Source organism: Sebastes umbrosus, chromosome 9, assembly GCF_015220745.1.
Source record: "Sebastes umbrosus isolate fSebUmb1 chromosome 9, fSebUmb1.pri, whole genome shotgun sequence".
Classification (NCBI taxonomy): Eukaryota; Metazoa; Chordata; class Actinopteri; order Perciformes; family Sebastidae; genus Sebastes; species Sebastes umbrosus.
The window spans coordinates 19,311,245-19,339,081 of NC_051277.1; the positions used below are offsets into that span (position 1 = coordinate 19,311,245).

The 27,837-nt window shown below is 38.6% G+C and overlaps 3 protein-coding genes across 9 annotated transcripts in view; 1 reads left to right on the forward strand and 2 right to left on the reverse strand.

The window, feature by feature from the left end:
- Positions 1-393: 393 nt before the first annotated feature.
- On the reverse strand, positions 394-10,755 carry rab41 (RAB41, member RAS oncogene family). Of its 5 annotated transcripts, none has more exons than XM_037779895.1 (8): positions 10,577-10,755; positions 8,717-8,775; positions 7,632-7,685; positions 6,192-6,297; positions 5,764-5,875; positions 4,285-4,378; positions 2,571-2,637; positions 394-2,341 (listed from the first exon to the last, which is right to left on the reverse strand). In XM_037779895.1, the coding sequence occupies exons 1-8, from the start codon at positions 10,653-10,655 to the stop codon at positions 2,277-2,279; spliced, it is 636 nt and encodes a 211-aa protein (XP_037635823.1). In that variant the 5' UTR covers positions 10,656-10,755; the 3' UTR covers positions 394-2,276. The 5 variants fall into 5 exon arrangements, 4 of the variants coding, with proteins under 4 accessions (XP_037635823.1, XP_037635821.1, XP_037635824.1 ...); XM_037779893.1 differs by lacking the exon at positions 4,285-4,378 and adding an exon at positions 4,743-4,836; XM_037779896.1 differs by lacking the exon at positions 6,192-6,297 and adding an exon at positions 6,791-6,896.
- inppl1b (inositol polyphosphate phosphatase-like 1b) overlaps positions 10,678-27,837 on the forward strand; it is a 39,349-nt gene continuing 22,189 nt past the window's right edge. Inside the window, exon 1 of one of the 2 annotated variants that reach the window (XM_037779890.1) lies at positions 10,678-10,843. In XM_037779890.1, coding sequence (XP_037635818.1) covers positions 10,713-10,843 — 131 coding nt within the window. In that variant the 5' untranslated portion in view covers positions 10,678-10,712. Of the gene's footprint in view, positions 10,844-25,074; positions 26,538-27,837 lie in introns of those variants that run through there. The other variant, XM_037779889.1, reaches the window with a different exon arrangement.
- Positions 13,519-19,423, reverse strand: arr3b (arrestin 3b, retinal (X-arrestin)). Of its 2 annotated transcripts, XM_037779892.1 has the most exons (18): positions 19,199-19,423; positions 18,718-18,751; positions 17,585-17,615; positions 17,361-17,421; positions 17,220-17,264; positions 16,940-17,133; positions 16,741-16,800; positions 16,573-16,649; positions 16,324-16,459; positions 16,157-16,241; positions 15,908-15,980; positions 15,568-15,705; positions 15,315-15,392; positions 15,199-15,222; positions 15,059-15,108; positions 14,901-14,904; positions 14,767-14,796; positions 13,519-14,356 (listed from the first exon to the last, which is right to left on the reverse strand). In XM_037779892.1, the coding sequence occupies exons 2-17, from the start codon at positions 18,723-18,725 to the stop codon at positions 14,784-14,786; spliced, it is 1,077 nt and encodes a 358-aa protein (XP_037635820.1). In that variant the 5' UTR covers positions 18,726-18,751; positions 19,199-19,423; the 3' UTR covers positions 13,519-14,356; positions 14,767-14,783. The 2 variants fall into 2 exon arrangements, with proteins under 2 accessions (XP_037635820.1, XP_037635819.1); XM_037779891.1 differs by lacking the exon at positions 14,767-14,796 and having other exon boundaries at positions 13,520-14,356.

Genomic DNA, 27,837 nt, shown 5'->3' on the forward strand with positions numbered 1-27,837 from the left:
GGTGAAAGACACAGGTCCACTGGTATTAACAGGCTGATTTGTACGAATAGTGGCAATAAGAGTTATGAAACCCCAGTTCTTACAATCAGGTCTTATCTACATGTTTTCAACAGCCTTTGAGCAAAGATGTACATTGAGAAAGCAAAAGTATGTGTGTTATGCAATCTCATGTTCATTCTTGGCCACACCTTTCTGTTGTAACATTACATGCCTCTGATGTATTGCCTAACGCGTAGTTTCAGTCTACTGTGACACGACAGGTTTCTCACGGTCAACGGGCTGTGAAATGTTGTATAGTGACACTTATGGACTGTATGTACAAAACACGAACGTCTGTTGAAATGAGAGAATCATGAATGTTCCTCTTAAAGAAAGGGATCACAGATGTTACAGTTTGGTGAAATATCTTTATTTTATTCCATGTGATAGGCCTACACTTGTGTTTCATTAACTCTCCTTTTTATACATCAGATAATAATAGTACATTATTCACACAAACGTTGCTAAACACGAGTAGACAGCATATTTCAAATGGACAGACACAATTCAGAAGAGCACAAAGCTGAGTATTTAGTCAGTGACGAGTAATAGAAGAGCTGCTCATGTTAAAATGGTCCTTTGATGTAATTAAATACATTTTAAAACGTTGTGACATTTCAAAACAAGCTACAGCAAATGACCAGTGTCTTTTGTTGTGCTATGGCTAGTTAGTTGGTTTGTGTTACACAGTGTGTGTGTGTGTGTATGTGTATGTCAGCCTTTATCTGTGACAGTAAACCAAGCTACTGACTACACACTGTAATAAAATCATTTCTAGCAGTGTGACAGGATAAAACGTTACCGGGCCCAAGTGTCGCCTTTAGGTGGAGTCCCGGCAGACACGCAAACAATAAATAAAATAAACTTTCAACATGCGTGTCAGAATCTGTACTTTTGGTCAAGCATACAATGATATCTGTATGTCAAAGTTACAAAATAAATAAACACATAAAACCAACGGTCCTACACAGGCGATAGCGATACAGCAAAGGATACTGCGACTAACCTCTCTGCGCTTTTTTTTTTTTTTTACAGCAAGGGTGTTTGTTAGTTAAGCGTTAGCTGTATCTGAGGACAAACTCTTTATCTACCAGCTCTACAAAACAACTAGTGAAGCCATGAACCAGTCAGCAGGCTTCGGTTATATTTTACAATAGTGTGGCTTGATTCAGTGCACAACGTTGGTGAACAAACAAGCAAGGCATCTGTGTTCTTATCCATATAAATCCTGCATGGTGAGCATGCTGCATGTTCTTTGCAATAGTGTAATCAACACAACACAAATTATCAATGAGATGGCGGGTACGTCATAGCGACCAAAGTGACAACTTTCCATCAGCGTGGAAAAAATAAACACTTGTTTTTTTGTTTTTTTTTCCTAAATTAGGGGCATCTAATAATGGAAAACTCCTCCTCAGACGTGTTAGTATGCGCGCAGCTAATTTAACAGCGTTGGAAAGACAGTTGCTATAGTTTAAATGCAGACGTAGCGTCAGGTTAGTAGGCGTTCTAGTGAACGTGGGATGGTTTCCCTTTGATGATCTATTACCTCATTGTTTGCACTGTTTTAAATAAGGTCTCAAATGATGTGAATTTGGTCTGCAACACACTGTTGTATTTGGCAGATGTGTTCGGTATAAGTAATACCTAATGAAAAGGGTCCATTTTCAGCCTAATGTGGCAATATGATGTAAATTCACTGGTAAGATCCTGTCTCTACTTCCTCAAAATAAGAGTCAAGTCAAGAAATAATCTGAGAGATAGGATAGTTATAGGCAAACTCTCCATTTAAAATAAAAAAGTAAAATACAACGGGCTGAGAACTCAACCTTGCAGAGTCATTTAAATAATCCCAAGCAGTTTTACTTTACAACAATGACGAGAGTAACAGCACTAAGAATCCGAACTGTGCAATAACTCATGAGCGGTTAGCTATGTCAGTCTGCAATCCTATATAATGCCATGCAACTGGATGAAAATCTGAACATATCGTTTAACGTATTCCTTGTTTTAAATGTTTACTTTTGAACCATTCCCTTCCCCCTACCACCCCAGATTATCTGTTTCAATACAGTAATGCACATCCACACGGTTACTCTGAAAAGTCACTGAGTTGAAAATGAAAAAAAAAAGACGGGTCCTCCGTCCCGATGGCGGTGAGCCAGGGGTGGAGCGAGTGGCCACTGAGAGACAAGCTGTTGGTGGGGAGGAGACAGGCTGGGTGAGGGTGAGGTGTACTAGCATGAGCAGCTGCTCTCGGTGACAGTCATCTCTGGCTGTTTCTCCAGTTTGATGTCGATCACTGAGAGGATATGGTTAAGTAACATCATCGATGAATTCGCAAGTTTCACTTCAGTATTTTCTGCAGCGCTATCTGGCTGCCATTTCCTCATGAAATCTCTTTTCTGCAGAGTAAACTACGAGGTACCAGCTTTTCTATTTATTTTTTTTACAGCCTTAAAGCCATGGCAATAATAACTTCACAATAGCATGACAACAATTTCTATTAACAGCAGCTTTTAAAAGGATACTGTCCTCTTTGCTTTTCTCTGGTGTGCTGTCCATCCCAGGCAATGCAGCAGCGACACGACGGAACAGCTATAAAACAGAAGAATTTAAAGATTAAACACATGTAGAAAAAGGTGTAGTAAAAGTAAAAAGCTGTCAAATAGGGGTGAGTGATTTAGATCAAATCTTCTATCACAGTGTACAGAATGTAATTATACTGCCATATTGATATATATTGTGAGTAGGGCTGCATGATTTTGAAAAATTATCTATTTGTGATTAATCTGACTAATATTGCAATTGCCATATGATCTACATCATTATTCACATTTTCATTGAAAAAGTATCAAAATGATTACGATGTGATTTTTGCGGGGTTCTACACAAAACAAAGATGTTTTCTTAAGTCTGCAGAATATGATGTGTAGGCCAGGACGTCTCTACAGCACCACAAAATCTAATTTAAAATGCCATTTGTTTTACACACATTTTGCCTTTAACAAATATTGTGCCTCCTGTGATTTGAAAATTGCAGCAGGCCATATTGGGATTTTGATAATTTTTTTTACAATTGTGCAGCCTGTTGTTATGTAGTACATTTTCTGGAAATTCAATTGAGAAAATGTTTATACGTCAAAATCAGATGTATATTTTTTTTAAATCTGGTGTCCGAAATGTTAAGGTAATTGTTCGCATTGATGAAAAAATCTTGTAAATCCATTACTGCAATCTTACTCATTCATTTGCTCCATTCCACACAATGGCCAAATACAACCACCGATATTGAAGGGATAGCTTCCTCAGTATAAATAGAAAAATCACTGATGGAGAACTCTACAACAATACGGCGGGGCGATATGGACAAAATCTTCTATCACGATATAGGTCATTTCATATCTCGATAACGATGTATGTTTTCTGGTAATTCAATAAATAAATAGTTCATATGAAATAATGGCATGGTTTTGTATACTCCTGTGTGAATTAAATACTTGACTAATAAAAAGTATGGAGTATTTTCTCAATTATCAAATTTTTTGAGAAATTTGAGTTATTATGTGCTTGGTATTATCAATTTAAATTATGCAATCGTGTATATCTCGATGTATGATTTCACGACGATATGATTCCACTGAAAGATGACACATTTTCATATTGAATTATTGCCCAGCCCTACCTCACAATATATAGTATATATAGTATATATATTTTTATATATATACTATATATACTATATATATATTCACTGTATATAGTCATCACCCACCCCTACTGTCACATGGGCTATATACAGTAGAGACAGAAAGTGATCAAAGTTATAAAATAGTCATTCCTAAATAATACATTTCATTGAAAAACAGGGCAAACACAAGAAGCAGTTAAAGCAGGGATACAAAATGTGATTGTAATTGCTGGTTGAGGTAACAGCATGAAAGTGAAGGTTGCCGTGCTAATCCTCCTCCACTGAGCAAACCCATTAAAGTCAGACACAGTTTGAAAGCTGCAGAAGTTTTAGTGAGTCAGAGAAAAAGGTACTTGAGAAAAAGTAAGCACAGTAGCAGTAAACCTGTGAATACCGAAACATCTAAAAGCAAAGCCTGTGGGGGGAAAACACAACCGACACAGCAGGTACTGAGAATCATGTCATGGCGAGCCACGAGAGGGGAAAAGGAGGCAGATAGTGTAGACTTTGAGGGCAGAATTAGCTCAACTACCTCGAGAGAGCAGAATCTCTACCTGTTTGACATTGTAGCCAGTCTTTGCGCTGGTTTCAATGAACATGACATTCAGTTCCTTAGCTCTCTGCTCACCCTCTTCCGTGGTGATCTGTCTGCTCAGGTAGAAGCAGAGGGGGGGGAGATGGACGAACAGACAGATATGGGAAGAAACATCGCAAAGAGGACAGGCCAAAAGGAGAGGGGAAGAGATGGAGAGAGAGAGAGAGACAAAGAGAGCTCAACACAGAATCACAAGTTTTTGGGGGTGAAAAAGAGAGTTGGTTAGTTTAGTTATAACACAGACAGACAGAGAGGAAGACGAAGGGAGAGAAGCTGCAGATCACTCATTCATTCAACAGCCACACCCTGATCCATATGATGAATACATGGAGGAGTTCAGCACAGGTTGGCCTCCCTAACCTAAAGGACATCGGGACTATTTATCAGTATTACACCCGCTGTTTGCTGGACACCAACCTGTTTGACGTTATAGCCAGCCTTGGCACTGGTCTCTATGTACATCACATTGAGCTCACGAGCTTTCCTCTCTGCCGCCTCAACAGAAACTTGCCTGCCATGGTCCCGGGAAGGGAGGGGGAGGGAGTGGTGTGGAGTGTGGTGTTGAAGGGAAACACAACAAAAACAAAAAAAATCAAAATGACATGGAGAGAACAGAGCAGGAAAAGGAACAAAAAAAGTATAGCAAAGAACAGAAAAATGATCAAATCATAAGAAATAAAAAAAAAACATACAAATAAAAGTACTTGAATCACTAATAAAAAGGCTGGAGTATGCAAAATGCAGAGGGATGATAAAAGTCAAAATTGGATGAGATGCACTGAAGGGAAGAAAAGTGGGATTCCAGGCTTTGGCTGTCTGTAACACTTAATGCTACTAATTTTCTTAGAATAATAAAAGTCCCATCTATGTAGGGTTGGGCGATATGGCCAACATCTTCTATCCTGATATAGGTCATTTCATATCTCAAATAACAATATATATCACGATATAGCATGTTTTCTGGTAATTCAATAAATAAATACGACATAACTACATGGTAAAGCCTATTTCTGTATACTCCTGTGTGAATATCAATACTTGACAAATGAAATTTGAAATGAGTATTTTCCCATTTAATTAAAAACTTTAGTGCAAAATGAACATAAGTTTCAAGTGAAATTATAGAGAAAAAATAATTAAATACTATGTTTACATGCATTCACACAAATACAGAGTAATCAGATTAAGACAAGAGTTTGATTTAACTGACTTTGATCAGATTTTCTGAGAAAAATTGAGTTAGTATGTGCTTATTATCAATTTAGACAACGTAATTGTGTATCACAATATCTCAATATATGATTTCATCACTATACGCTTCCATTAAAAGATGATAAATTATCATATTGAATTATCACCCAGCCCTAAGTCTATGTATCAATCATTGTAACTAGAATAAAAAAATACAATCTTTCACACATCTCACACAACCATGTACCTTTTATCCGCCAAGTCTGTTTTGTTCCCAACAAGCATGATAATGACATCACTTCCTCTCTCTGTTCTAACATCATCAATCCACTTTGAGGTTTGCTGGAATGAATTAAGATCTGTGGATGAAAAAAAAAAGCCCCACATAATTACTGTACACAGTACACACATCAACCACATGTAGCCCCAAAAGACTTAAACCATTAAGTATTCTAGCTATAGTTAAAAGTGCGCTCAAGCAGGTATTACTCTTGATTAAAAAGGTAGAGCATCTTATGTAAGAAAAGCTCGTAGAGAAGTTGTGTTAGTCAGAAAAGGTATAAAGAAGAGAAGCTTGAAGAAGGAAAATACACTTAGAGAGATTCTGAAGGTTATGAGCAGAAGCACATAAAGTAGCAAACCCTACAGAAAGGTTAGAGTACAGCCCTGACTCACTGGTGATGTCATAAACAACCACGGCAATGGTAGAGTCACGGATGTAGCTGGGAATTAGGCTACGAAAACGCTCCTGTCCAGCAGTGTCCCAAAGCTGGAGCCGGACCTGAGGATTGGAACGGAGGGGAAGAAAAAGGACATGGAGATAAAGAGGGGAAAGGCTCAGAATAGGACAGTCATAAAGAAACTGCAAGCCAAGCAGCAGAGATGAAAATTGCCTTTTTATGGAGGAATGGGGAGAATCATTCAAATGCAGAAGGGTCAGAGATGACCAGCGTTATGCTGATAAGACATGTAAAAGTAGGCCCTGGTGAATCATTATTAGGCTTATTTCAGAGGATCTCTGCCCATGAGGTTACATCAGAAGACATTTTCCGTTATTCCTTCCATCAGCCTCATATGTAACAGCATTTAGGAAGCACAGACCCCCCTGGACACTGCTGGAGAAATGCATCAGTTTCACTACAGCTGATGCAAACAGTCGGGAATATACCCTCATCATGCTGTCCAGTGGGGTTTGCCAGGCTAGTAAATGCTCTTTTTGCCCTTCCACATACTAAGCGAAGGACAAGGAGGTGAGGCGAGGCCATGATACCTACTGGCTATGTCATAAACCACCACAGCAGCGGCTGAGTCGCGGATGTAACTGGGGATGAGGCTGCGGAAACGCTCCTGTCCGGCCGTATCCCAGAGCTGCAGCCGAATCTGTGGCCAGCCGGGAAATGAATGTGGGAAGGGGAGGGGGAGGCGTTTCATGACCCAGCCAGGGGATGGAAGGAAAACAAAAACTTAAAATAAAGATGGAAGCTAAAAACATGATCACACGCCTAACAAAATGAATGGTAACATCTAGGATAATGTGAAAACAATGTGAAATGGTGAAAAGGAAATAAATGGTGGCTATTACTAGGGATGCACCAATACCGGATTGGATATCGGGCCGATACTGACTCAAATAGCTGGATCGGGTATCGGTGACAATGGGGCCGATCTATTCAACTCAATTCTATATTTATATACTATATACATTATATACTGGAATTTTAGTTCCAATTTGTCCACGATCTATTCTTTTAATAATAAATTATAATTCACTAAATTTATATCTATGTATTTATTTGTTACATTTTGTTTTACAAAGTTAGGAAAGCAATGTTTAAGTGAAACCTGATGTTGCCTTACACATAAAAGAATAATTCCAGTCACTTCCACACAGTGAGGCATACAGCTTATTAATGAAACACTGGTATTGGATCGGTACTCGGCATCGGCCGATACTCAAAGCCCAGGTATCGCTATCGGTATCGGGACTGAAAAAGTCGGATCGGTGCATCCCTAGCTATTACATAAAAAGGAAATGCATGCTTTAAGCTTTTCTAACAGTTTTAAAACTATGCCAATGGCAATGATGAGAATTACAATAAAATATAGAGGGCTTACCGTGCGATCTTCTAGGTACATGGTTTTTGACAAAAAGTCAATGCCAATTGTTGCCTGTAAAACAATCACTGCATTATAACATTGTTATAGGCACGATACTTGACAATGCATATCTTATATATCTAAGAAAAAATATCATAAAAATGTGTCTTTGTGTATTAAACATTATCTATATACATTTTTTCACAACATTTTGACTTGTTGTGAAGCTAAAAACATGAATGGCTCTGTTCCATATATCATGCCAGTAAGTCATCATACACACTAAAAAAAGGATCTGGAACTGGAAGATCAGAGAGTAGCCATGATTAATTATTGTTATTGATTACTGTGCTTAATAAGTCATATGGAAAAAGAAGTCCATTTCAAAATAATGTCTAACATTTATCCATCCAATGAATTGCTAAGACTGAGATTTAATGTTGATCACAATAACTGCAACTTTTGTGAGACTGAGATTGAAACTACTGATCATCTTTTTTTCCACTGTATATATTCTGCGTCATTCTGGGAAGATTTGCAGGACTGGCTTTCAACCAAAATCCAACTACTTGCTCCTCTCACAAGAGAGAAAATATTATGTTTGGTATTAACATGAAGGACATAAAGAGTGACTTGATATTGAACAATCTGATACTGCTGGCAAATTTTTTCATCCATGCATCCAAATGGAGGAAAATGAAACCCCTATTTTCTGTTTTCAAAAGGGACCTTGTGGACAATCATCTCAGTGTTTTAAGACTAATGAATGGACAACATGCAAAGTCTCTCCTCAGAGCTTATGAAGAACTGAACATATATGATGATGACCCCTAGAGCTACTATGGAAGAGTGCAGTCCCTCTTTTATTTTTGTTATTATATTATTTTTTTTATAATTTAAGTTATCTTTCCTATCCAATTGAGCCTTGTATGTTAGAAGTATTGAGTTTAGATTACAATGCCTTAATGTTTCTAAATAAATTATCTTCAATATAAAAAAAAGTCATATGGAAAATGTCTTTTGGAATATATTGATTAGAATACAATCAATCAGTGCCTGAACTCTACTTCTGCGTCACATTGTGATGAACATAATGTTATTACCTGATAAGTGTTGTCGAAACTGTCATACATAAACCTGGTGATGAGTGAGGTCTTCCCAACTGTACAAACACAATAACAGACACTTTAAGACACTTGAATCCTGATAATCAAACACCATATAATACAAGGCCAAATCTCAGAAAGTAAATATGAAATACCCAATTATATAAATTATAAAAATTATAATAGGAAGTAAAAAAAAAAAAAAAGAGTCAGTTTCTTTCTGAAAGTCAGCTTCTCCAAAAACCAACATGGCTCAGTTTAAAAAATGTTGTACATCTGTCATTAAAGGAGTCGTGACCTCTCCTGACACATTTCTTTTTTTTTTTATTTCATGACTGGATTTTGTGCAGTTTTATATATATATCCAAAAATAAATAAATAAAAAATAATATATTATACAACGCCAAATCTCCGAAAGTAAATATTAAATACCCAATTATATAAATTATAATAGGAAGAAAAAAACCCCCCAAAGAGTCCATGACAACACATGATGAGTAAAGCATCAGCAGCTATTATCAAAAAATGTTGTTTAACAACAAAACTCCTCATCTCTCCTCTGACATCAGATGATTTGCTGCCACTTACACTTCATAGTGTTCAAACACAGAGAGAGACTGAAGTCTCATCTGTCACTGGATTTAAATTAAGGCCTTTGACTGCAGTAAAAAGCAGAACAAATTAAAGTGTCCAGGAGGTGACCTCTCCTGACACATTTCTTGGTTTTTTTTCATGACTGGATTTTGTGCAGTTTTATATATGTGCAAATAAATAAATAAATAAATAAATAAATAAATAAATAAAAAATTATACAAGGCCAAATCTCCGAAAGTAAATATGAAATACCAAAAATACCCAATTATATAAATTCTACTAGGAAGAAAAAAAAACAAAGAGTCCATGACAACACATGGTGAGTAAAGCATCAGCAGCTATTATCATTGCTGTAATAATGTGGACTGCTGAACCCACACGCTGAGCTGGCACTATGGGTGGAGCCACACAATGTTGGAAAATGAAAATGGCTTGACTTCTCATATCTCTTTCGCTATGAAAGACTGTCACTGCCATATTAAACACCTACAATACAATCACGACTAATAATGTCAGTGTCAAGTCCCTGTAAGCTGATGTTAAATGGTAATGGGAGAAGAACAGGCCGACTAGTCTGGAGCCACTGGCCGACGTGGCTCTCTGCGAGCTGCTGCCCTCTCAAGCTAACAGCTAACTTTAAAGCTTTAAAACAGATACACTGACAAATGCGGATAAACTTAAGTCCCTTAGCGTATACGGGGTCTTATGTGTGGAAGAAAAGACTCCTAAAAAACTCATGAAAGCCACATTATGGTTTCACATGAGTAGGGAGCGTCAATACTAGCACAGCTAGTTAGCCTGCTAGCGTTAGCTTAAAGTAGCTAGCCTGCTACTGTTAGCTTCAGTTAGATGATGCATCACAGACTTAACGAGCATTGTAAGGACAGTATACATTTCTTTAAATCAGGCAACAAACCAATGTGTAGGTAAGTCACACATCTTAATGTTATTGTGGGCATTTATCGTTAAATAGCGAGATATGTATGGCTAGCTTTAGATTTAGCATTAGCGAGCTATGCTAAGCAATGACATCATCACGAGTGAGGAAAAACTATTATATCCTTTTAATAATCTTACTCTTTCTTAAACTAATGTACTTACTAACATCTTGCTGTGTATTACCTGTCTGTTCATGATAACTTTATCCTGCTAGTAACCTAGCAACTAGCAGGAGAGGCTAGTTGCTAGGTTACTCTTAGCCTACTTCTCCTCAGATACTCCTCACATCCAGATTAAACACTCGGTTTAACTTCTCCTTCTTACCACTTTGTTCGCCCAGAAACACGAGCTTGAACTTTCGTAGAGGGTTTCCAAACTCTCCGCCGCCGGTCGTGGTTGACATGTTTGGTCCAGAAAAGATAAACAGCTAACTAGCCTAGCTGAGTGTGCTAATGATGTGATGTCTAGACCGGAGAGGAGCAAAGTAGTGGATCCCTCTCCTCCTGCACGAGCAGCCACAGCTTTGTTTTCCTTAAAGGTACAGAAGAGAAACAGCGCAACCAAGAGGACACTCGAGACAACACAGACATGGTAAAGCCTTATTATTGCATGCCCCTATTTTCATTAGGATACTATTTCTTTTGAAGTGTTTTAATACATTTTGGCTCGAAAGAAGGAGTGAACATTTACACACAGTTGGCCTACAAGTAGATTTAAGATAAGATAAGATAAGATGAATAGAATAGAAGATAATAGAAAGCTTTTATTGTCATTGTGTTAAATACAACGAGATTCACAGTTTGCCACTTCTTCTGGTCATGTGCTTTAAAACAAATACTTGACAAGACTAAACGAGGCAGATAAAACATATAACAGGTAAAACACACACAGTTATAAAGCAAATAAAACAGGTAAAATAGATGTAATAAATAAATATAAACAGAAGTGTTACACTAGAGGTGTAAAATATAAAATAGATGTAATAAATAAATATAAACAGAATTAACACTAGAGGTATAAAATGTAAAATAGATGTAATAAATAAATAGAAACAGAAGTGTTGCACTAGAGGTGTAAAATATAAAATAGATGTAATAAATAAATATAAACAGAAGTGTTGCACTAGAGGTATAAAATGTAAAATAGATGTAATAAATAAATAGAAACAGAAGTGTTGCACTAGAGGTGTAAAATATAAAATAGATGTAATAAATAAATAGAAACAGAAGTGTTGCACTAGAGGTATAAAATGTAAAATAGATGTAATAAATAAATATAAACAGAAGTGTTGCACTAGAGGTGTAAAATATAAAATAGATGTAATAAATAAATATTAACAGAAGTGTTACACTAGAGGTATAAAATGTAAAATAGATGTAATAAATAAATAGAAACAGAAGTGTTGCACTAGAGGTATAAAATGTAAAATAGATGTAATAAATAAATATAAACAGAAGTGTTGCACTAGAGGTGTAAAATATAAAATAGATGTAATAAATAAATATTAACAGAAGTGTTACACTAGTGGTATAAAATGTAAAATAGATGTAATAAATAAATATTAACAGAAGTGTTACACTAGAGGTATAAAATGTAAAATAGATGTAATAAATAAATATAAACAGAAGCGTTACACTAGAGGTATAAAATGTAAAATAGATGTAATAAATAAATATAAACAGAAGTGTTACACTAGAGGTATAAAATGTAAAATAGATGTAATAAATAAATATAAACAGAAGCGTTACACTAGAGGTATAAAATGTAAAATAGATGTAATAAATAAATATAAACAGAAGTGTTGCACTAGAGGTGTAAAATATAGAAATAGATGTAATAAATAAATATAAACAGAAGTGTTACACTAGAGGTATAGAATATAAAAATAGATGTAATGTAAACAGAGGTAATTGTACTTGTAAAATAGGTAGGGTAGATGTAATAAATAAAATGTAAACAAAGGTAGTTACACTTGAGGTGTACTGTATATTGCATCAAGGATATATTGCACAGACAAATGTATTTCACATTCAGTGTATTAATATTGCACAGATTTATTGTTTGTTCAGTGTCCGCATGGCCCAGGGAAAAAAACTGTTCCTTTATTAATCCCCGAGGGGAAATTCAGGTGTCAAAAGCAGCAAAGCGCAGATACAGAGGTACAGGTGTACAAAAAGATTATAAAACAATAAATAGAAATACAAAATATACATAATGAATGGACATAGTGAATGGACATAATGAAAATACATAGTGAATGGACATAGTGAATATACATAGTGAATGAACATAGTGATTGAACATAGTGAATGAATATAGTGAATGGACATAGCATGTACCGTCCGTAAATAAAAAATGTAGTGTACAATAAATAGATGTAATATGTGCAGTCTATAAAATGGTATATGGGATGTAGTGTAAAGTAAGTTTAAAGTGCACCAGTGGTTAAGAGAGGTGGTTGCAGGTAGTGCAGATAGTCCAGATAGTGCAGTTTTCATGTGGGGGTCAGTCTTGGTTGTGGACCATGATGGAAAGTGGACGCTTTGTGTTGTGCCGAGGGGGGATGAGTCTTGACTAGCTCATCATGGAGGGGATGGGAGGGGTTCTCCAGGATAGCATCCAGCTTCCTCCTCATCCTGCCCTCTGCCACCACCTCCAGATCATCCAGTTCAGATCCAACCACAGAGCCAGCCCTCCTCACCAGCCTGTTCAGTTTGTTAGCATCCCTTGTGTTGGTGTTACCCCCACCAACAAGCCACAGCAAAAAAGAGGACACTGGCTACTACATACTGGTAAAACATCTGCAGCAGCCTATTGCACATGTTGAAGGACCTGAGCCTCCTCAGGAAGAACAGTTTGCTCTGTCCCTTCCTGTAGAGGGCCTCGGTGTTGTCGGTCCAGTTTATTGTTTACGTGTTCTCTCAGGAACTTGTAGGTGTCCACCACCTCCACCTCCTATCCTCGGATGGTGATGGGAGTTGGGGGCCTCCTCTAGGTAACGCAGCTGCTGATATATTAAGCTAGGTAAGAAAGTGTGTTTGGTTCTTGTTTGGGCAAAAAGAGGAAGTCTCTCTAAACCAGTGGTTGGTTTTCTATGTGTGTCACAGTTTTGGAAGAAGTGGGCCATGAAACCGCATCAATGTGTAGAAAAAAGATAGCTAATTTTGTAGCTACTATCTTTAGCTGTGTGATTCAGAGAAGTGCTAAATACTCAGCCACTTTTCAGAGAAATGTTTGTGTGTCAGTGGCTATTAATTTTAGTCCCAAAAGCTTTGATAAGAAAACACTGTTTTAAAATGGTTCTTTCACTTTTATTAGTAAAATTATTAAAGGGCCAGTGTGTAGGATTTTGGGTGACCTATTAGCAGGAATATAATATTCATAACTATGTTTTCATTTGCGTATAAATCACCTGAAACTAAGAATCGTTGTGTTTTTGTTAACTTAGAATGAACTCTTCATATCAGAGCTACTTTTTTTTTTCCAATTTGTCATTTTTGTAATGAAGCACTTTGTTGATATAATGAAGCTCTCAGTTTTAAAAACAAAACACAAGGCTTTACATAAAAATACTGAGCAAAATAAACAAGCATAATCAAATAATTGGGGAACCAATGTGTTTATTAACTGCTCCTGTTGATAAAGAGTGACACAATAGGAGTATTTTGGGGATATTCATCCCACAGCTGTACATTTGGTCATAATATATCATGGCTCTAATGACACAGCAATAAAGGTTAAGGATAGATAAAGGTTTGGTAATCATAACACATAGAAAGAAAAGTCTACACTCTATACTATAGGACATTTCTTTTGACAAACAAAAATGTACAATACATGTTTATTTCTATTTAATTCTATAATGGTATTCAGAGAAATGTCACACAGAGTATAGACTCTTTTTCAGTGACTCCTTTCGTGGTAATGCTGCCTAATAAAACTGTATATGTACAGGTGAAATAAAAACATTGTAGTGATTCAATGACACTTTGTACTTTTCTTCATTGGTGCTGAGTTCCTTTGTGTTCTGTATTCTCTGTCAGAGAGGTGATTTTCCTTCGCGGGTCGTCTCAACCCTCCGTGTCCTGAAGTGAGATGTCTGTCCTGTTGGCACGAAACGAACAAACAACTGATTCTGTGAGTCCAACATTACATTACAAGATATGCAGTAATAGCTATTGTACAACATCCCGATTAGTAGTTACTGGATGATGTAACAAACATCATCTAGGAGGTGGAGCAACAATGGGTCATTTCACACAAATGCAACAGGCTTCTAGGGTGAAACAGTGCACTCATTCAAGGGCCATCACATCTATGCTTCTTTCTAAAGACCTAATAACCTTTACTTTGCAAATGCTTGTCCTACAAATGGAACAATCCTTTGATTGTATTGTTGATATAGGTCATGAACTTAACATAGTAGTGGTATTTTATTTCATAGAGAAGACATGCGTTGTAGCCCTTGAAAAAGTGAACACTGTGAAATTGCACTGAATCGGAGGTGACCTCACCTGAACTACTGAGGCGTTTAATCCAATTGGCTGTGGTTCATAAAACATACAAGCAGGAGAAAAATATAAGCAGCATGTCACAAGCATCACAACCACAGGCTAATATCTTTTCATAGAGACTAATTTATACTCACACTTCTGCTCAGGATACAGCAATGACATGCAGTAAAGGAATAGAAAGGGAGGACATGACATAAAACATGTTAATTAATCAATACTGTCTTTATTTGTTGGAAGTGGAATATTTCAGGGAGCATTTGTATGCAATTGTATGCAAAAAGACTGCACTGACCGGCAGGTTTTGGGGACATCAGAGTCAGAGGAAGCTCCACAGTGACATCGCTGAAAATGAAAGAAATATACAAAATAGTCATTTATAAATTATTTACACTAATAACATGTGGCCACAGATGAAGGAGAATCAATATTTACCTTCCTGTTAGGCCACCCAGCAGGCTTTTGGTGAGAGAGAACACAATAAAATAAACCTTTAGTCTGCACAATTTGAAGTACGAAGCGTGAATATTTTCTATTCAGTTGAGCCTTACCCTCCTCCGCCGACCATCAGGTTGACCTTGACTTTATAGGCGATGATGATTCCCTGCATCTCCTTGTCTCCTTGACTCCTGTGAGGAGACAGGAATAGTTTACCTTTCAGAGCTTGAGGATTTGATCTAAGACACGATAAGTGGATGACACATTGGACTGTTGTATCACCACCACCACCACCACCACCACCACTCAATAAGAGGATGAAAACCTGTCCTGGGCTCACTGTAAGCCCTTTGACGAGGGACTTACAGGGTGGTGGATGCTAGGTTGGTGTCCTCGTCTTTTAGCCGTCCGTCCACTGAAAGACCCCGCTTCTCTTTGTTGTTGGCCAGCAGGGGGGTTATTTGGAAGGACTTCTCCAATGTGGCGTTGGAGTTAATTGTCTCCCTGTTAAGAACAGTGAAATACAGAAACAAGTCACTTAATTTTTCTCAGTAGTAGCTCTATTGCTTACATTTAATGGTATGGGAGAAAATGTGAGAATATATTTAGTATTTCCAGATCTTTAATTTGGCAGAAATTCACAAGTTAATTAAATTGAATCTGAAATCCTTCTAATGAGCCTCTTTTGATACAGGGAAAATCTTACCCAAACTCCTCAGAGCAGACTGCCTTGGTGTAAGTGTCAGATGAGTAGAGCACCACGTTTGTTAGCTGCTCAACTAAAAGAAATAATAGCTAATAGTTAGAATGATAAGTTAAAATGTATGACTCTTGAATACATATATCTAAACATACAGATATTTTAACCATTACTTGTATTATTTTACTCTCTTCCTTCTCTTATGAGCTACACACAAACACAATTTATTGACTTCAATCTTTCCTCGCTGCTCACCTGAGACTTGGATTTTCTTCACAACCTTGTTGGTTTCGTTGTTGACCTTCACCTTGACGGTGATTGGATCTCCATGGTAGTAAATCTAAATAAAAGAATCATTTATTTGGAATAATTATAGCAATAGTTATGTGTGCCAAAAATACAGTATGTAGACATCAGTGTACCTCTTTTTCAAGGGAGGCCTCCAAGTGACAAGGTTTGTCACTCATCATAAACTGCTTGGCAATATCAGCCTTGGGTCCGGGCTTGTTGTTAGCTGGTGCAAATTGTATTTTGCGAATCATCAGACGACACGTGTCCCTATAAAACCACAAAAAAAGACACACAATAGTCAGTCAGTTATCCCTTTTATATGTGCTTTAATGCAATACAAGATTGGGCTGACAGTGTGGTTTGACTGTGGGCATACATACTTCTTTTCAATGACTTCATCAACATTGTTGGCTGCATTGGCAATGTATCCTTTTACCTCAAAGTCCACACCACAAGCCTACAGCAGAACAAATAAATCATTTGTTTGTCAGACATTTAAAGTATAAGAGCGAATGAAAAGAGATAATGAAAATGGATGGTAGTAGTACCTTGCCAGAATCATTTGGCGCAGGCTGTAAGGAGACTGAGCATGGGAGATTTGTTGGCATCTGAAACGATTAGAAACAAGGCAACATTTTAAGATGACTGGAAACTAAAAGCGAAGTAATGATCTGTGGTGGATCAATCTAATATTTGACTGAAGGACAGGTTAATATGTTATATAAAGAGTGAGTTATAATTCCTCACCTGGAAGGTAAAGGGACATCCTTGCTCTCCAACTTTCTTCATGAGGGATTCCTGCATTGGTGTTCTGGTTGTGTTTTCACCTGTCGGTGGATACACCTGAACGCGCTGTATCCAGATGTCTCTCCTGAAGGACAGCCCAATAACATCCAAGTCGTCGCTTCCATAGCGGAAGGCGCAAGCAAGGTAGACAAACACTGCAACGGAGAGGGGAATATTTAGTGTAGTCTTTGTGTTGCATAAATTTAGGTTCTATAACTTGTATTGAATTAGATAGAAATACCTTTTTTGCCGTCAAGACCTGAAGGGTCCACTTTAATAATACCGTCTGCAAATGAGAGGAAAAGCATTAGCATTAGATTACACATATACTGTGTGTGTTCATACATCCTCAAATTTGCACAGAGACAATTGTGCCACGCACCAACTACTTCCACTGAATCCACATGGTCCACAAAGTCTCTCTTCCCCAAGTACAGGGCAATCTGAGAGAAACCGAGAAAAGCAGAGAGGGAAACAGTCACTCCTCCGCCAAGGTTACAAGAGTTTGGAAGTTATTTCTGGGAGCTGGAATAGCTACATACAAAATGCACTCCTCCCTATGACCAAGAGGTGCCCTGTAATGACTATATTATAGAGGCCACTTACATGTCCGTTGCCGCTGGTCTTCTTAAATACCCTGAAAAGAGAGAAGTAAGAGAGACTATTATTTCATACTTAACACTTGAATGTATTTATTAAAAACGCAAGACGTTCAGGAATTGGGCCGTTTTATTTTTCCTTACAATAACTATTATTACTATATTTTTTACCACTTCTGAATTGGTCTTATAGGCAATAGTCTTGTGCATCCACCACCTCCCATAGTTGTCATTTCCAATTATAGGATAGACCACCCCCCACTCCTGAAGGATTAGTGCTCAGGATGGAAAGGCACCTGCTGGCACAATTGTCTAATCTGTACATAAGACATAATTGTGATTTGCATTACTTAGTAACATATATAAAGCTACAAATGTCTCGTTTTGCTTAGTACTTAATCAGATTTTTGTTTATAAATTCCATACATGGTGCTGACTCGACTATTTGACTCATGGAAGTGGCATAATCCTGAAAATCTCTCGAAATAATCCTGTGTACCTGCAGAGAGTAGACCCGTTATCTTGACTTCATTATATTGAAATATTTCTTGGTGAACGTGTGAAATTATCAATATCCAAAAATGAAGTTGTTCTAAAGATTCCTGGTATTGCATAACCTTGCAAGCGCAGCCCCTTTTAGCCATAAACAAACTGGTAATCCTCGGGGGTGTTTGTAATCCCTTTAAAACTTTTCCTTTGTCTGGTAAACCTCTCTTCAAAGATCAAATCCACACAATCCGACATAATCAGGATTTACCCTGGAAGACTCAAGTGCTGGAGGAGTCACAGTGACTCTTGTAGGTGCCTCTGTCAAGATGTTATACTGTTACATATGAGCCACACGGGGCTTCGTTCTTGTGAAGGTATTATCCACTTTGATCCCCGCATGGGTCCTTTCTTTCCACTGAATGAGTCAAGTTTCAAAAATCTATTTCAAAGTTGCAAGAAGAATGCAAGGATTAACATTTGGTATTTCCTGTTCATTTTGAGACAGCATGAATCATCTCTGTTACAGTGGTGTTTGATAGGATTCAGCTTTATCAAATATGTTTTTATGGCATTGTTATGCCCTAAAAAATTTAAATTGCAAAGGTGTGAATTTGAATCAGTTACTATCTCAGGAAAAAATGTTATACTCACTTTGACATGTTGATAGCAAAGTTATAGATTCAGTCTGCAAATAGAAAAGATGAAAAGTCAGAGGTACTAAAACACATAATGCTGATAATTCTATGACTATTAGATGCACTTGTTATTTCGGGATTTAATGTCATTTTTAGTTTATTGTAGGATTTTTTAGAGGCTTTTTTCAAAAACTTTATTAAAAAATGTGTCATTACTCTTTTTTAAAAACGTTCTACATGGTTTACATACTAATCCAAAAGCGTTTCAATCATAAGGACCACTGATGAAGTTCATCAATCATCAACTTTTGTGACATGACAATCATCATTATGATTAGCTTCCTTGTAGAATGAAACAAAATAATCAAGAAATAATATTCCTTAATAATCTTAAGCATGTTCTTCCTGTCAGATAGTTTGAGTGGTCTCTGTGCAGTAACTGTAATATCATTGTCATCTCACTATATTTCTAATGTGCCGTTGGTCAGCTCACTTACCGCTCCCTCAGTTCTGTCCACGAGTCTTCTCTACTGTCTCCTGTAATCAGTTACTGTTGTCGGACGCCGTGTTGCGTGTGTGTGAGAGCCAATCACTGACTCCTGGTTGCTTTTATACCATGACCTCCCAACCTTGGAGCCCTCCCCTCAGCTTACCCAGCCTGTTTAAAGAAGGCTATTTTCGAGGAAATCTGATTAATTAGAACGCTACTGTTTTGGTGCACGGTGTGTGTAAAAATAATGTTGTGTATGTGACTTAAAGGGAATAAGCCCAGAGGCGTGGGCAGTTTTGGGGATGGGACGGATACAGACTACAGGCCATGTCCTGGAGTAAAAATAAGTTGGTCACTTGGTCTTTGGGTTTATTTTTTTACAGTACATGTGCTGCAGGAGATGATAAATAAACAATATTGTGTACTAAACATTTTGCACATATGGTCCTCCATATTTTCCTATAGCTAGTGATGGAACATGGATATAATCATGAATTAAATCAGCCTACTATCTGCATATGTTTTCTATATTACTGTAAGTAGATGTTCAAAAAATGCATTTTTCTTACAGAATTTATATCGGCGGAGCAAATGGCAAACTGTCCGCTGGCATGACCTGGAGGGGAAAGGTTTCTCAAAGTCCATGATGAAAACTTGGTTAAGATATTGTTTTTAGTGGCTCACACTTAACTTCTTTGCTCCGAGCTGTGAGATGCTATTTGAGCCTCGCTAAGGTTAAAGGGTTCTCTTGTGAATGGACTGTGCGTGAATGTTCAAGGACTTCCTTTCTTATAGCTTAGACGAGACTAGAGTGGTATTAGTTGGATTTTGGTTGTTATGGTAGCTGGGACGACAGATGGCTCCTCTACCAAGCCTTCTGCAATCTGTGCTCATGGCAGGTTTACAGAAATCTAAGTGACCTGCCGACTTACTGCTGTGCAAGCGACAAGGCTTTACAACTAGTAAAGAATCATCAATCAATTCCACAGTTTATGATTGTCATTTGGGGAAGAGGCGCAGGTTTAGCCTGGCGTTCAGGTCTTTCAAAAAACCCACATTCATTGGCAGTGACCTTTGATCCAGTGGCACACAGAGAGCAATAGAGGTAAATCCGATGGATTGCTGGAGGATCTTCTCACCTTTTCAGACAGTTGTAATTGAGTGATTAATGAGAGAGCTGGATGAGGGTTTCTGCCAACTTGGCAGTCAGGGATAATGAATTAGATTGGATGTTTATGTTGGACTCCATTCAAATGTCATACTGGAGTAAGGTTTGAGATCTCTTTAAAGCTGCCCAGATAGGACAGCACTGTTGTAAGTTACCCACAGGCAAATACATTAAAGCTGCTCTCCGAATCATTCTACATCAGTGCTCTACATATAACGTTCATTCCTATATGTATGACTCTAATATGTCAGTGCAATAAAATCCAGAACAGCTAAGGACCTGTGGACAGCATGCTTTATTCTGCTGTAATATACCAGATGTCATTGTAAGAAATTCAAGCAAACAGTTGCTTTTGGAAGAGTGGTGATGTGTGGGAGCAGTGGCTCCTTTTATGGGAACCATGAGGCTTTTATGTAACTCCAAAATCACAGCCACAGTTTGGGCAGAAAATTATCATACATACTGAAAACTGACTGTGCTTTGGCTTTTCCTTTAAAGCCCTATACACTTCTATTTCTCCAATTTGGAAAATAAAGTTTAAAAGAAACAAAGCAGTCTTAAAAAGTCTTTAAAAAACACAAATATAATCAGCCCGTTCTCTTCCCAGGGCGTCAAATAATGAAGCTTTGTCATGGCCGTCGGCGTTTGATACCGCTGCACAAGGCACCTTTTAGCGCTGGTATGAAACGTACCGGGCGTTCCATTCACTGTAAAATGTAAACCCATCCACGCCAACAGTAAATGCTTTGAGAAAGTGCGCCGGGAGTATGGTGATGTAGCTTAAAGAGCGACAAGACACACCAGGTGGGTGGGAGGGGGGATGGATGGGTCCAACAAACACAAGGCTTTCATCCAGGAGACCACTGTTCGTGTCCTGTGTTCACAACATTCAATGTCAGTTTTAAGCCCATCCATGTAGTTCTTTCCTAAACCTAACTATAGTGGTTTTGTTGCCTAAATCTAAAGTGACGCCAAGGTTAATTATAGTGGTTTTGATGCCGAAAATGAAGTGACGCCAAGGGGCGCAACAAAGCGGCGATGTGTGATGAGTTGGGATGAGAACGTGTTGATATAATCCTGAGATTTGAATTTCTTCTGTTTGTGGATTTGATATAGCTTTGAATATCCATTTTTTTCAAAGATTTATCCATAGAGTTATGTCTTTTAGTAGCAAAACTTAATCAACACCCATTTGGGCTCTCAGCTGATCTGCCAGGTCATAACCATATAATAGAGTAAGTAAACATGAGGTCTTTCCATGCAGGTTCTGTTCAAAATCAGTGGCTTGAAAAGCTACCAAGTTACCAAAAATGAAACCTTGTTCTAACTATTTTATCTATAATAAATAACCTGAATGCTTCTAGTATCTTCTATTCTGTGTATTGTATTATTGGCATTTACAGTCATTCTGATACGGCCTCTTTCCGCTTCAGTGCGGGCAAACAAAACCACATCCCGGTTGAGATAGTCAAAGGGAAACAGCAGTGCCTGAAAGCTTTACACCTCCTTTGATTTGTCTTGTTAACTGGCTGAATGCTAAAGAAATACTGACATGTAATACTGACACTTTATTCTCAGGACTCTTGGGGTAGAGACAGGTTTAAGGTTTGTGTAATTCTTAGTCATTGATGAACTCTGTGAAATGAATGAACAGAGTAAGAGATCTGTTAGGATATAAATGTATTACCCAGTTTTAGAAGTTTTGTTCACCCTGATCACCAACATTTCAGATCATCATTGTGATGCACTGTTTGTCATATGATGTAGCTACTGTACACAGGTCTGCATTTTTGTTCTCCACTTAATACTATCCACAGTAAAGACACTAAAAAAATCTAGAGTAATCTTATTAACTGTCTCTCTGGGGTTTCCTCCTTTACAGTTTTGTCTGTGTGAGGTTACATACAGTCACATAAGCCCCTTAACACTTAATCTGGTGCCATTTTTGGAAAGCTCTTTAAATAGACAGTCAACATTGTGACTCAAAGGGACTGCTGACTTGTCATAGTGCATTACGGCACCGTGGTATTACCACTTCTTAACAACACAGACTTCAGCGTGATGCTAAATCGAGGCAGTGAGGCTGTGTTTGTCTCTAACAGGGACAAGCTCTATTAGATCCTGAGCCGATCAGATATGACTGATAGTGAACTGCAAGTGCTGTTAGTGTTGATGTGTCAACATCGCAGATTTGAATGATTAATGTACTTGAAACACACACTGAGTGTGAAGTCAATGATACAGGAAGCTTACCTGCTGGCTTTCTGTCAATTATGTTCTGCAATATGACTTTTAGCCATCTGTATTTTTAGCAACTGCTTCTCAGTAACTCAACTGATGTTATAACTTTAACAGGTTGTTGTTATTGCCATCAGTTGGAAAGATACGTAGCTGTTATGAGCACGACCAGAGCACTTATTCAACACCCATTTCGTGTTCATGACGTGGCTTACTGGGGGATTATGTTGTTCTTTTAAAAACATAATTCTACACATAATTAGCTTTAGGGCTTTTGTTAAAATGTTAATATTTAGTTTGTAATATTCCAGAGATTTGAATTAATACTTTATGTTTTAGGATGTTTTTTGTTTTGTTTATCCTCTAATGGAGGTGTTTTACTGACACTGAATATGTTTAATAGAGACTTCCTTACTTAACTAATTATTCTCCTAATACTCCCTAAGATGTTCTGCTCACATGTTACATAATCAAGGCCTGTTTTTTTTCCTGGCCTTGATTATATAATATAGAGTACTGTTAAGTATTTCCATGGAGGTACTGTTCAATATCAGCAAGTTCTTCAAGCATCTCTGTCATCTATGCGGGTGTCTGACTCAAGTTAAATAAAACAATGCTAATTAAAATCAAAATCCGATCTCGCAGCCGGAGTGGAAGATGAAAGTGAGCAGGTGGTTCTTAGAAATGGAGTACATCTTGCTGTCTCAGTGTCTGTCTCAGTTTCCTGTCCAATCCACTGCTGGCATAAGCAGAGCACTTGGTAGAACCGGATGGAGAAGAGAGGGGAAGCGTCTTTTTCTAAAGAATGGGATTTTGGTGCTAAAGATGTTTTGTGGTTTAGGTAAATGTTATCAGCCCCCCATCAGAGATATATCTTTGCTAAAGCTTGTGCTATTTTTGTTGTTGTTGTTGTTGTGATGAAGAGCTTAGACAATATATTTTTCAATTGCTCAAACCAAATCATTGAACATTAGCATACAATTTGGTACAGAAATTCATTGTACCCAGAGGATGAACCCTAATGACCTTGGTGATCCAAGGAAGTTCCACCAGCAATGTTTCCACCTATTCAGTGAAATATCTCAACATCTGACGGATGGATTGGCACACAATTTGTACCAACATTCATAGTTCCCAGATGATGTGTCTCACTGACTTTGGTGATCTCTCAACTTTTCCTCTAGCGCCACCACAAGGTTGACATTTGTAGTTTTGTAATCATTTTAGTGATCCCTTCAATTTTCATCTTTTTGGTTTATGATCCAGTACCAAAACTAATGGCATTTCTCATTCAGCCTCAGTTGTATTTTGTGTTTATTGCTTTTTGTTTTAGCCAATGTTGGCAAAATTACACACTAAACTAAGATGGCCAACATAGTAAACATCCTTGCTAAACATTAAAGGTGCTCTATACGATATCTAAAGCATTAATATAGCAACAAACAACTATTTGCTATGTAAAGATATACCGGAGTATTATCTACCTGAGCAGAGAATGAAGTCATTCTCCCTCTGTGTGTGTTGTAATCAGAGCTTCTCCTCGCTTTGTTGACATAGCCGGGCTGGCCATGCCTGTCTTTTAAGTGCATGTTCATACATGTGAGTCTGCCCCACTGGCTAGCTCATGGCCGCTCCTCTGCATTGCTTTCAGACGGCGGTTACAGCATAGACTGTATATAAGAAGTGGTAGTCACCGTGACGTCACCCAGTTGTTTGTGGACTGCCGTTTTGAAGCATTGAATTTGGCATTTTGTCCATCGCCATCTTGGTTTTTGTCCGTCGCCATCTTGGTTCTTTTTGCAACCAGAGGAGTCGCCCCCTGCTGGCTGTTAGAAAGAATGCAAGTTTAAGGCACTTCAGTATCGGATTCACTTTTCAGGCCCAGAGGCAGCCCACTGGCTGCGAGCCGCCGGCTCAGCCGTCGCCATGTTGAGAGCCATGTGGAGGCAGTAGAAATGTTCCCAATCTTTGCATTTAGGACCTTTAACTGCTAAACATCAGCATGTTTTTAGTGTCATTGTGAGCATGTTAGCATCTCCACAATAGCATTGTCACAATGGCATATGACACTATATATCTTTCAATTATGTGCTGTAGAGAGCTCGTAGCAATATCAAGAAGAAGTGACTACAGATGGAGGGTTAAATCGATGTCATCAGATTGGGATGGACTTGTGTCTATTTGTTTTATGGGGCCTGCGGTTGGTGGTCGGCACATTTCTGCTGAGTAGTGAGAAGCATGAACAGCAAGTATGGGACCAAACAGCTTCCCACAGAGTTATACGCTCCAGCTAATGGAGAAGGAGGGAAGTAGGAGGGCTGGATAATGGGCGATGTTCTAGGAGGGCAAAAATAAGAAAGTGAACGATGATCATAACCATATGGAGGCTGCTTTTTTGCTGAGAGTGAAGGAGTGAGCAAAAAGAGGAAGGGAAGTTTAGGGAGGGTGAGGAAAAGAAAAAACAGTTGGTGAAAGAAAGTAAATATGCCTGCCAGAGGATGAAACGTCTGAAGATAAAAATGATAAAAAACAAGGAAGAAACTGAGCTCACCTGTGTGTGTGTGTGTGGTAAGCTGTGTTTTCTGTTTTGAATATGAGGGCAGGGGCTGAGGGAGGAAGGAGCAGAGAGACGAGAGAAGAGAGAGAGAGAAAGGAAGCAGTCTGCTGTTTCACACACTGGTGGTGGAGTTGAGCCCCTCGCAAGAATTCTCCTGGCTATGTCCGCCATCTGGAATGTCGAGTCACTTCCTCTGTCTGCCCTGCGCTCTAGCGGGGTTGTCCTCTGCCTCTCTGCTCCCTCCCTCTGCTCTGACAGCACTCTCAAGAACCGCTGGAGACCACGCCAGAGCGGACAAGACACACACGCCAGCACACAAACATACAGTATGAAAGCGAGACCCCCGGAGTAGCCCACGTCCAACTCAGACACACTCTAAATGGAATCTGGGCCTGGAAGAAGCAAAGACAACTGCAGTCATCAGCTGGACTTTTTGGAGGGTGTTCCTATTCCCTTATATGGCAACAGAGCTGGGAAATCATTTGAATTAGTCTGGTTTCTGTTGCATGCCTGTCTGGTTTTAGTGCTGACTGAGTTCCATCTGTTTCTGCCTCTGCTGTGTGTGCGTGTGTGAGTGTGTGGGCGCCGTACGTACGTGTGGCTTGATTTGTTTGTTTTTGCCATTCTTTGTTCTTCTTTTCCTGTTGTTTGCATGTGGGGTTTTTGTTTTGGGACAAGAGGAGGGCTTGTGTTTGTGGTTAAGCTAGAGGCACCGTCATTGCCTCAGGGGTGGCTGCTTCATTCAAGACTGTGCAGCACCTCTCGCTATTTTTCCTCTACCTACCCTCGCTCCCTCGCCGCCGCTGCTGCGATGGTCTGTGTTTGTTGGAGCAACACACCCACCTGGGTGCAGCAACTTGAAGACTGAAACAGGGTCTCTCTACACACGGATATTATTAGTTGAGGAGCGAGCTGTTGTTAAAGTGGACTAACCTCACAATCAGCTGGATGTCTTTATTCCTCCATCGCAACAGGATGTGTGACCCTGAAGGAGCCAACGGGGACCCAGGAAGTGCTAGCTGGTACAGACAAAGTGATGGGTTGTCTGCTTGACACTTTGATCACGAAGAAAAGGATCATGGGAAAGATCTAAACACTATAATAGACCACTCAACACACTCTGGCGCTGACAACTTGAATGACAGTCTGCCGGCGCGATGCCATGATCTGAGCAAAGTCTGGCGTTAAGTTTGTGTTCACCTCATGTGGATTATTTTTATGAACATATCTCGCAACATTGATTGCCATGGCTACGGCGGCATGGTATCATCGTGACATCAGCCGTGTGCACGCAGAGGACTTGCTGGCACGGGCAGGGAGGGATGGCAGCTACCTAGTGAGAGACAGTGAGTCTGTGCCAGGAGCCTATGCATTGTGCTTGCTGTGAGTATACACACACGTTCACCTTCTTAGAGGACAGCCAGCTTACCGATCACAATCAAACATAATTGCGTTCTGTACGGACACCTGTGAGCCTGTACTCCAAATGTACTTGTAAGTGTATAACTGTGTAGATCCTAACTTAAAAGAAAGGGAAAGGGAAGGGAATGGGACTCTCTGCACTGTCACTGAATGTTACTTTATATACTCTATTTTTATGTGCTCCACCTCCTTGGAAATACTTAATGAATGATTCACTCAGGATGTCTTGAAGTAGTAAACGGTGCCCTATGTGAGAAGAAAGGTTATAACAGTTCAGTTTTTAGATTTGTAGTTTCAACGTGTTCTCATCCCAACTCATAATGACGCTTTGTCAGACCCCTCGGCGTCACTCTCTTTGGTCGCAGTAAACACATGTTTAACGAGCCCTCTGCGTCACTTTTCGGTTGTAGTAAACGCGTGCTTAATGTTGTGAAGTAAACAAAAACACCTGCTTAGGATTAGGCAATAAAACCACTATTGGTAGGTTTAGGAAAAACAACATGGTTGGGCTTAAGACTACTACGTTTGTACAGTGGAAATGAAACTGACATGAACGATCAGCTGATTGTAACGTGACACATGGGAAATGGTCTCCTAGATGAAAGCCTTTTCGCTCTTAAAGCTACATCACCACACTCCTGACGCACTTTCCCCGAGCGTTAATATTGACATGGACAGGTTTACGTTATAGTTAATGGAAAGCCTGTTGTGTCTCATACCGGCGCTAAAGGGTGCCTTAAGTGTCGGTAACTAACGCCGATGCCTGTGACAATGAGTCTAGTTTAGTTTGTATTGTTCGGGCCAGGTATAATGTCTTAGAAGTATGTAGCTACATACATACAAAACACATAGTGGAGAACTGTATATGAATTGTCATAATGTTTAATGTTTAATCTTCATGCTACTTTAGTGTCCAATGTGAAGCAATTGCAGCATAGCGCCACCTCCTGGAAAGACAAATCCGTTCAAGAGTTGACGGAATTCATGCTGTCTCCTTTTTTCGGCAGTGATATATTATAGCTAAAAAACCTAAAAGTGAAATGAAATTACGTTCATATTTATTTTATTTTATTAGTTAAAACTTCAAGGATACATTTTTAATTTAGTTTCAGTTTCAGTTTTAACTGCTTATTTTAATTTTAGTTTCAGTTTTAGTTTACTTTATTACACGGCTTTGTTGAATACTCGATTCTGTTTGGTCAATCATGGCGTTCTACGGTCTTTTATTTCCTTATAGCAGGCCGTTGCTATATAAAACAGG

Excerpts from the sequence above, each read along its gene's own strand:
- arr3b (XM_037779891.1), bottom strand. Across the intron at positions 16,801-16,939 it reads GATGTCCCTTTACCTTCCAG|ATGCCAACAAATCTCCCATG; the intron begins GTGAGGAATTAT and ends TAATCGTTTCAG. Across the intron at positions 15,109-15,198 it reads CTGGGTGGCCTAACAGGAAG|CGATGTCACTGTGGAGCTTC; the intron begins GTAAATATTGAT and ends TTTCATTTTCAG.
- rab41 (XM_037779895.1), bottom strand. The coding sequence starts at position 10,655 with ATGTCAACCACGACCGGCGGCGGAGAGTTTGGAAACCCTCTACGAAAG. Across the intron at positions 6,298-7,631 it reads TGTACCTAGAAGATCGCACG|GTCCGGCTCCAGCTTTGGGA; the intron begins GTAAGCCCTCTA and ends TCCAATCCTCAG. Across the intron at positions 2,638-4,284 it reads CTGGCTACAATGTCAAACAG|CTGTTCCGTCGTGTCGCTGC; the intron begins GTAGAGATTCTG and ends TCTGTTTTATAG.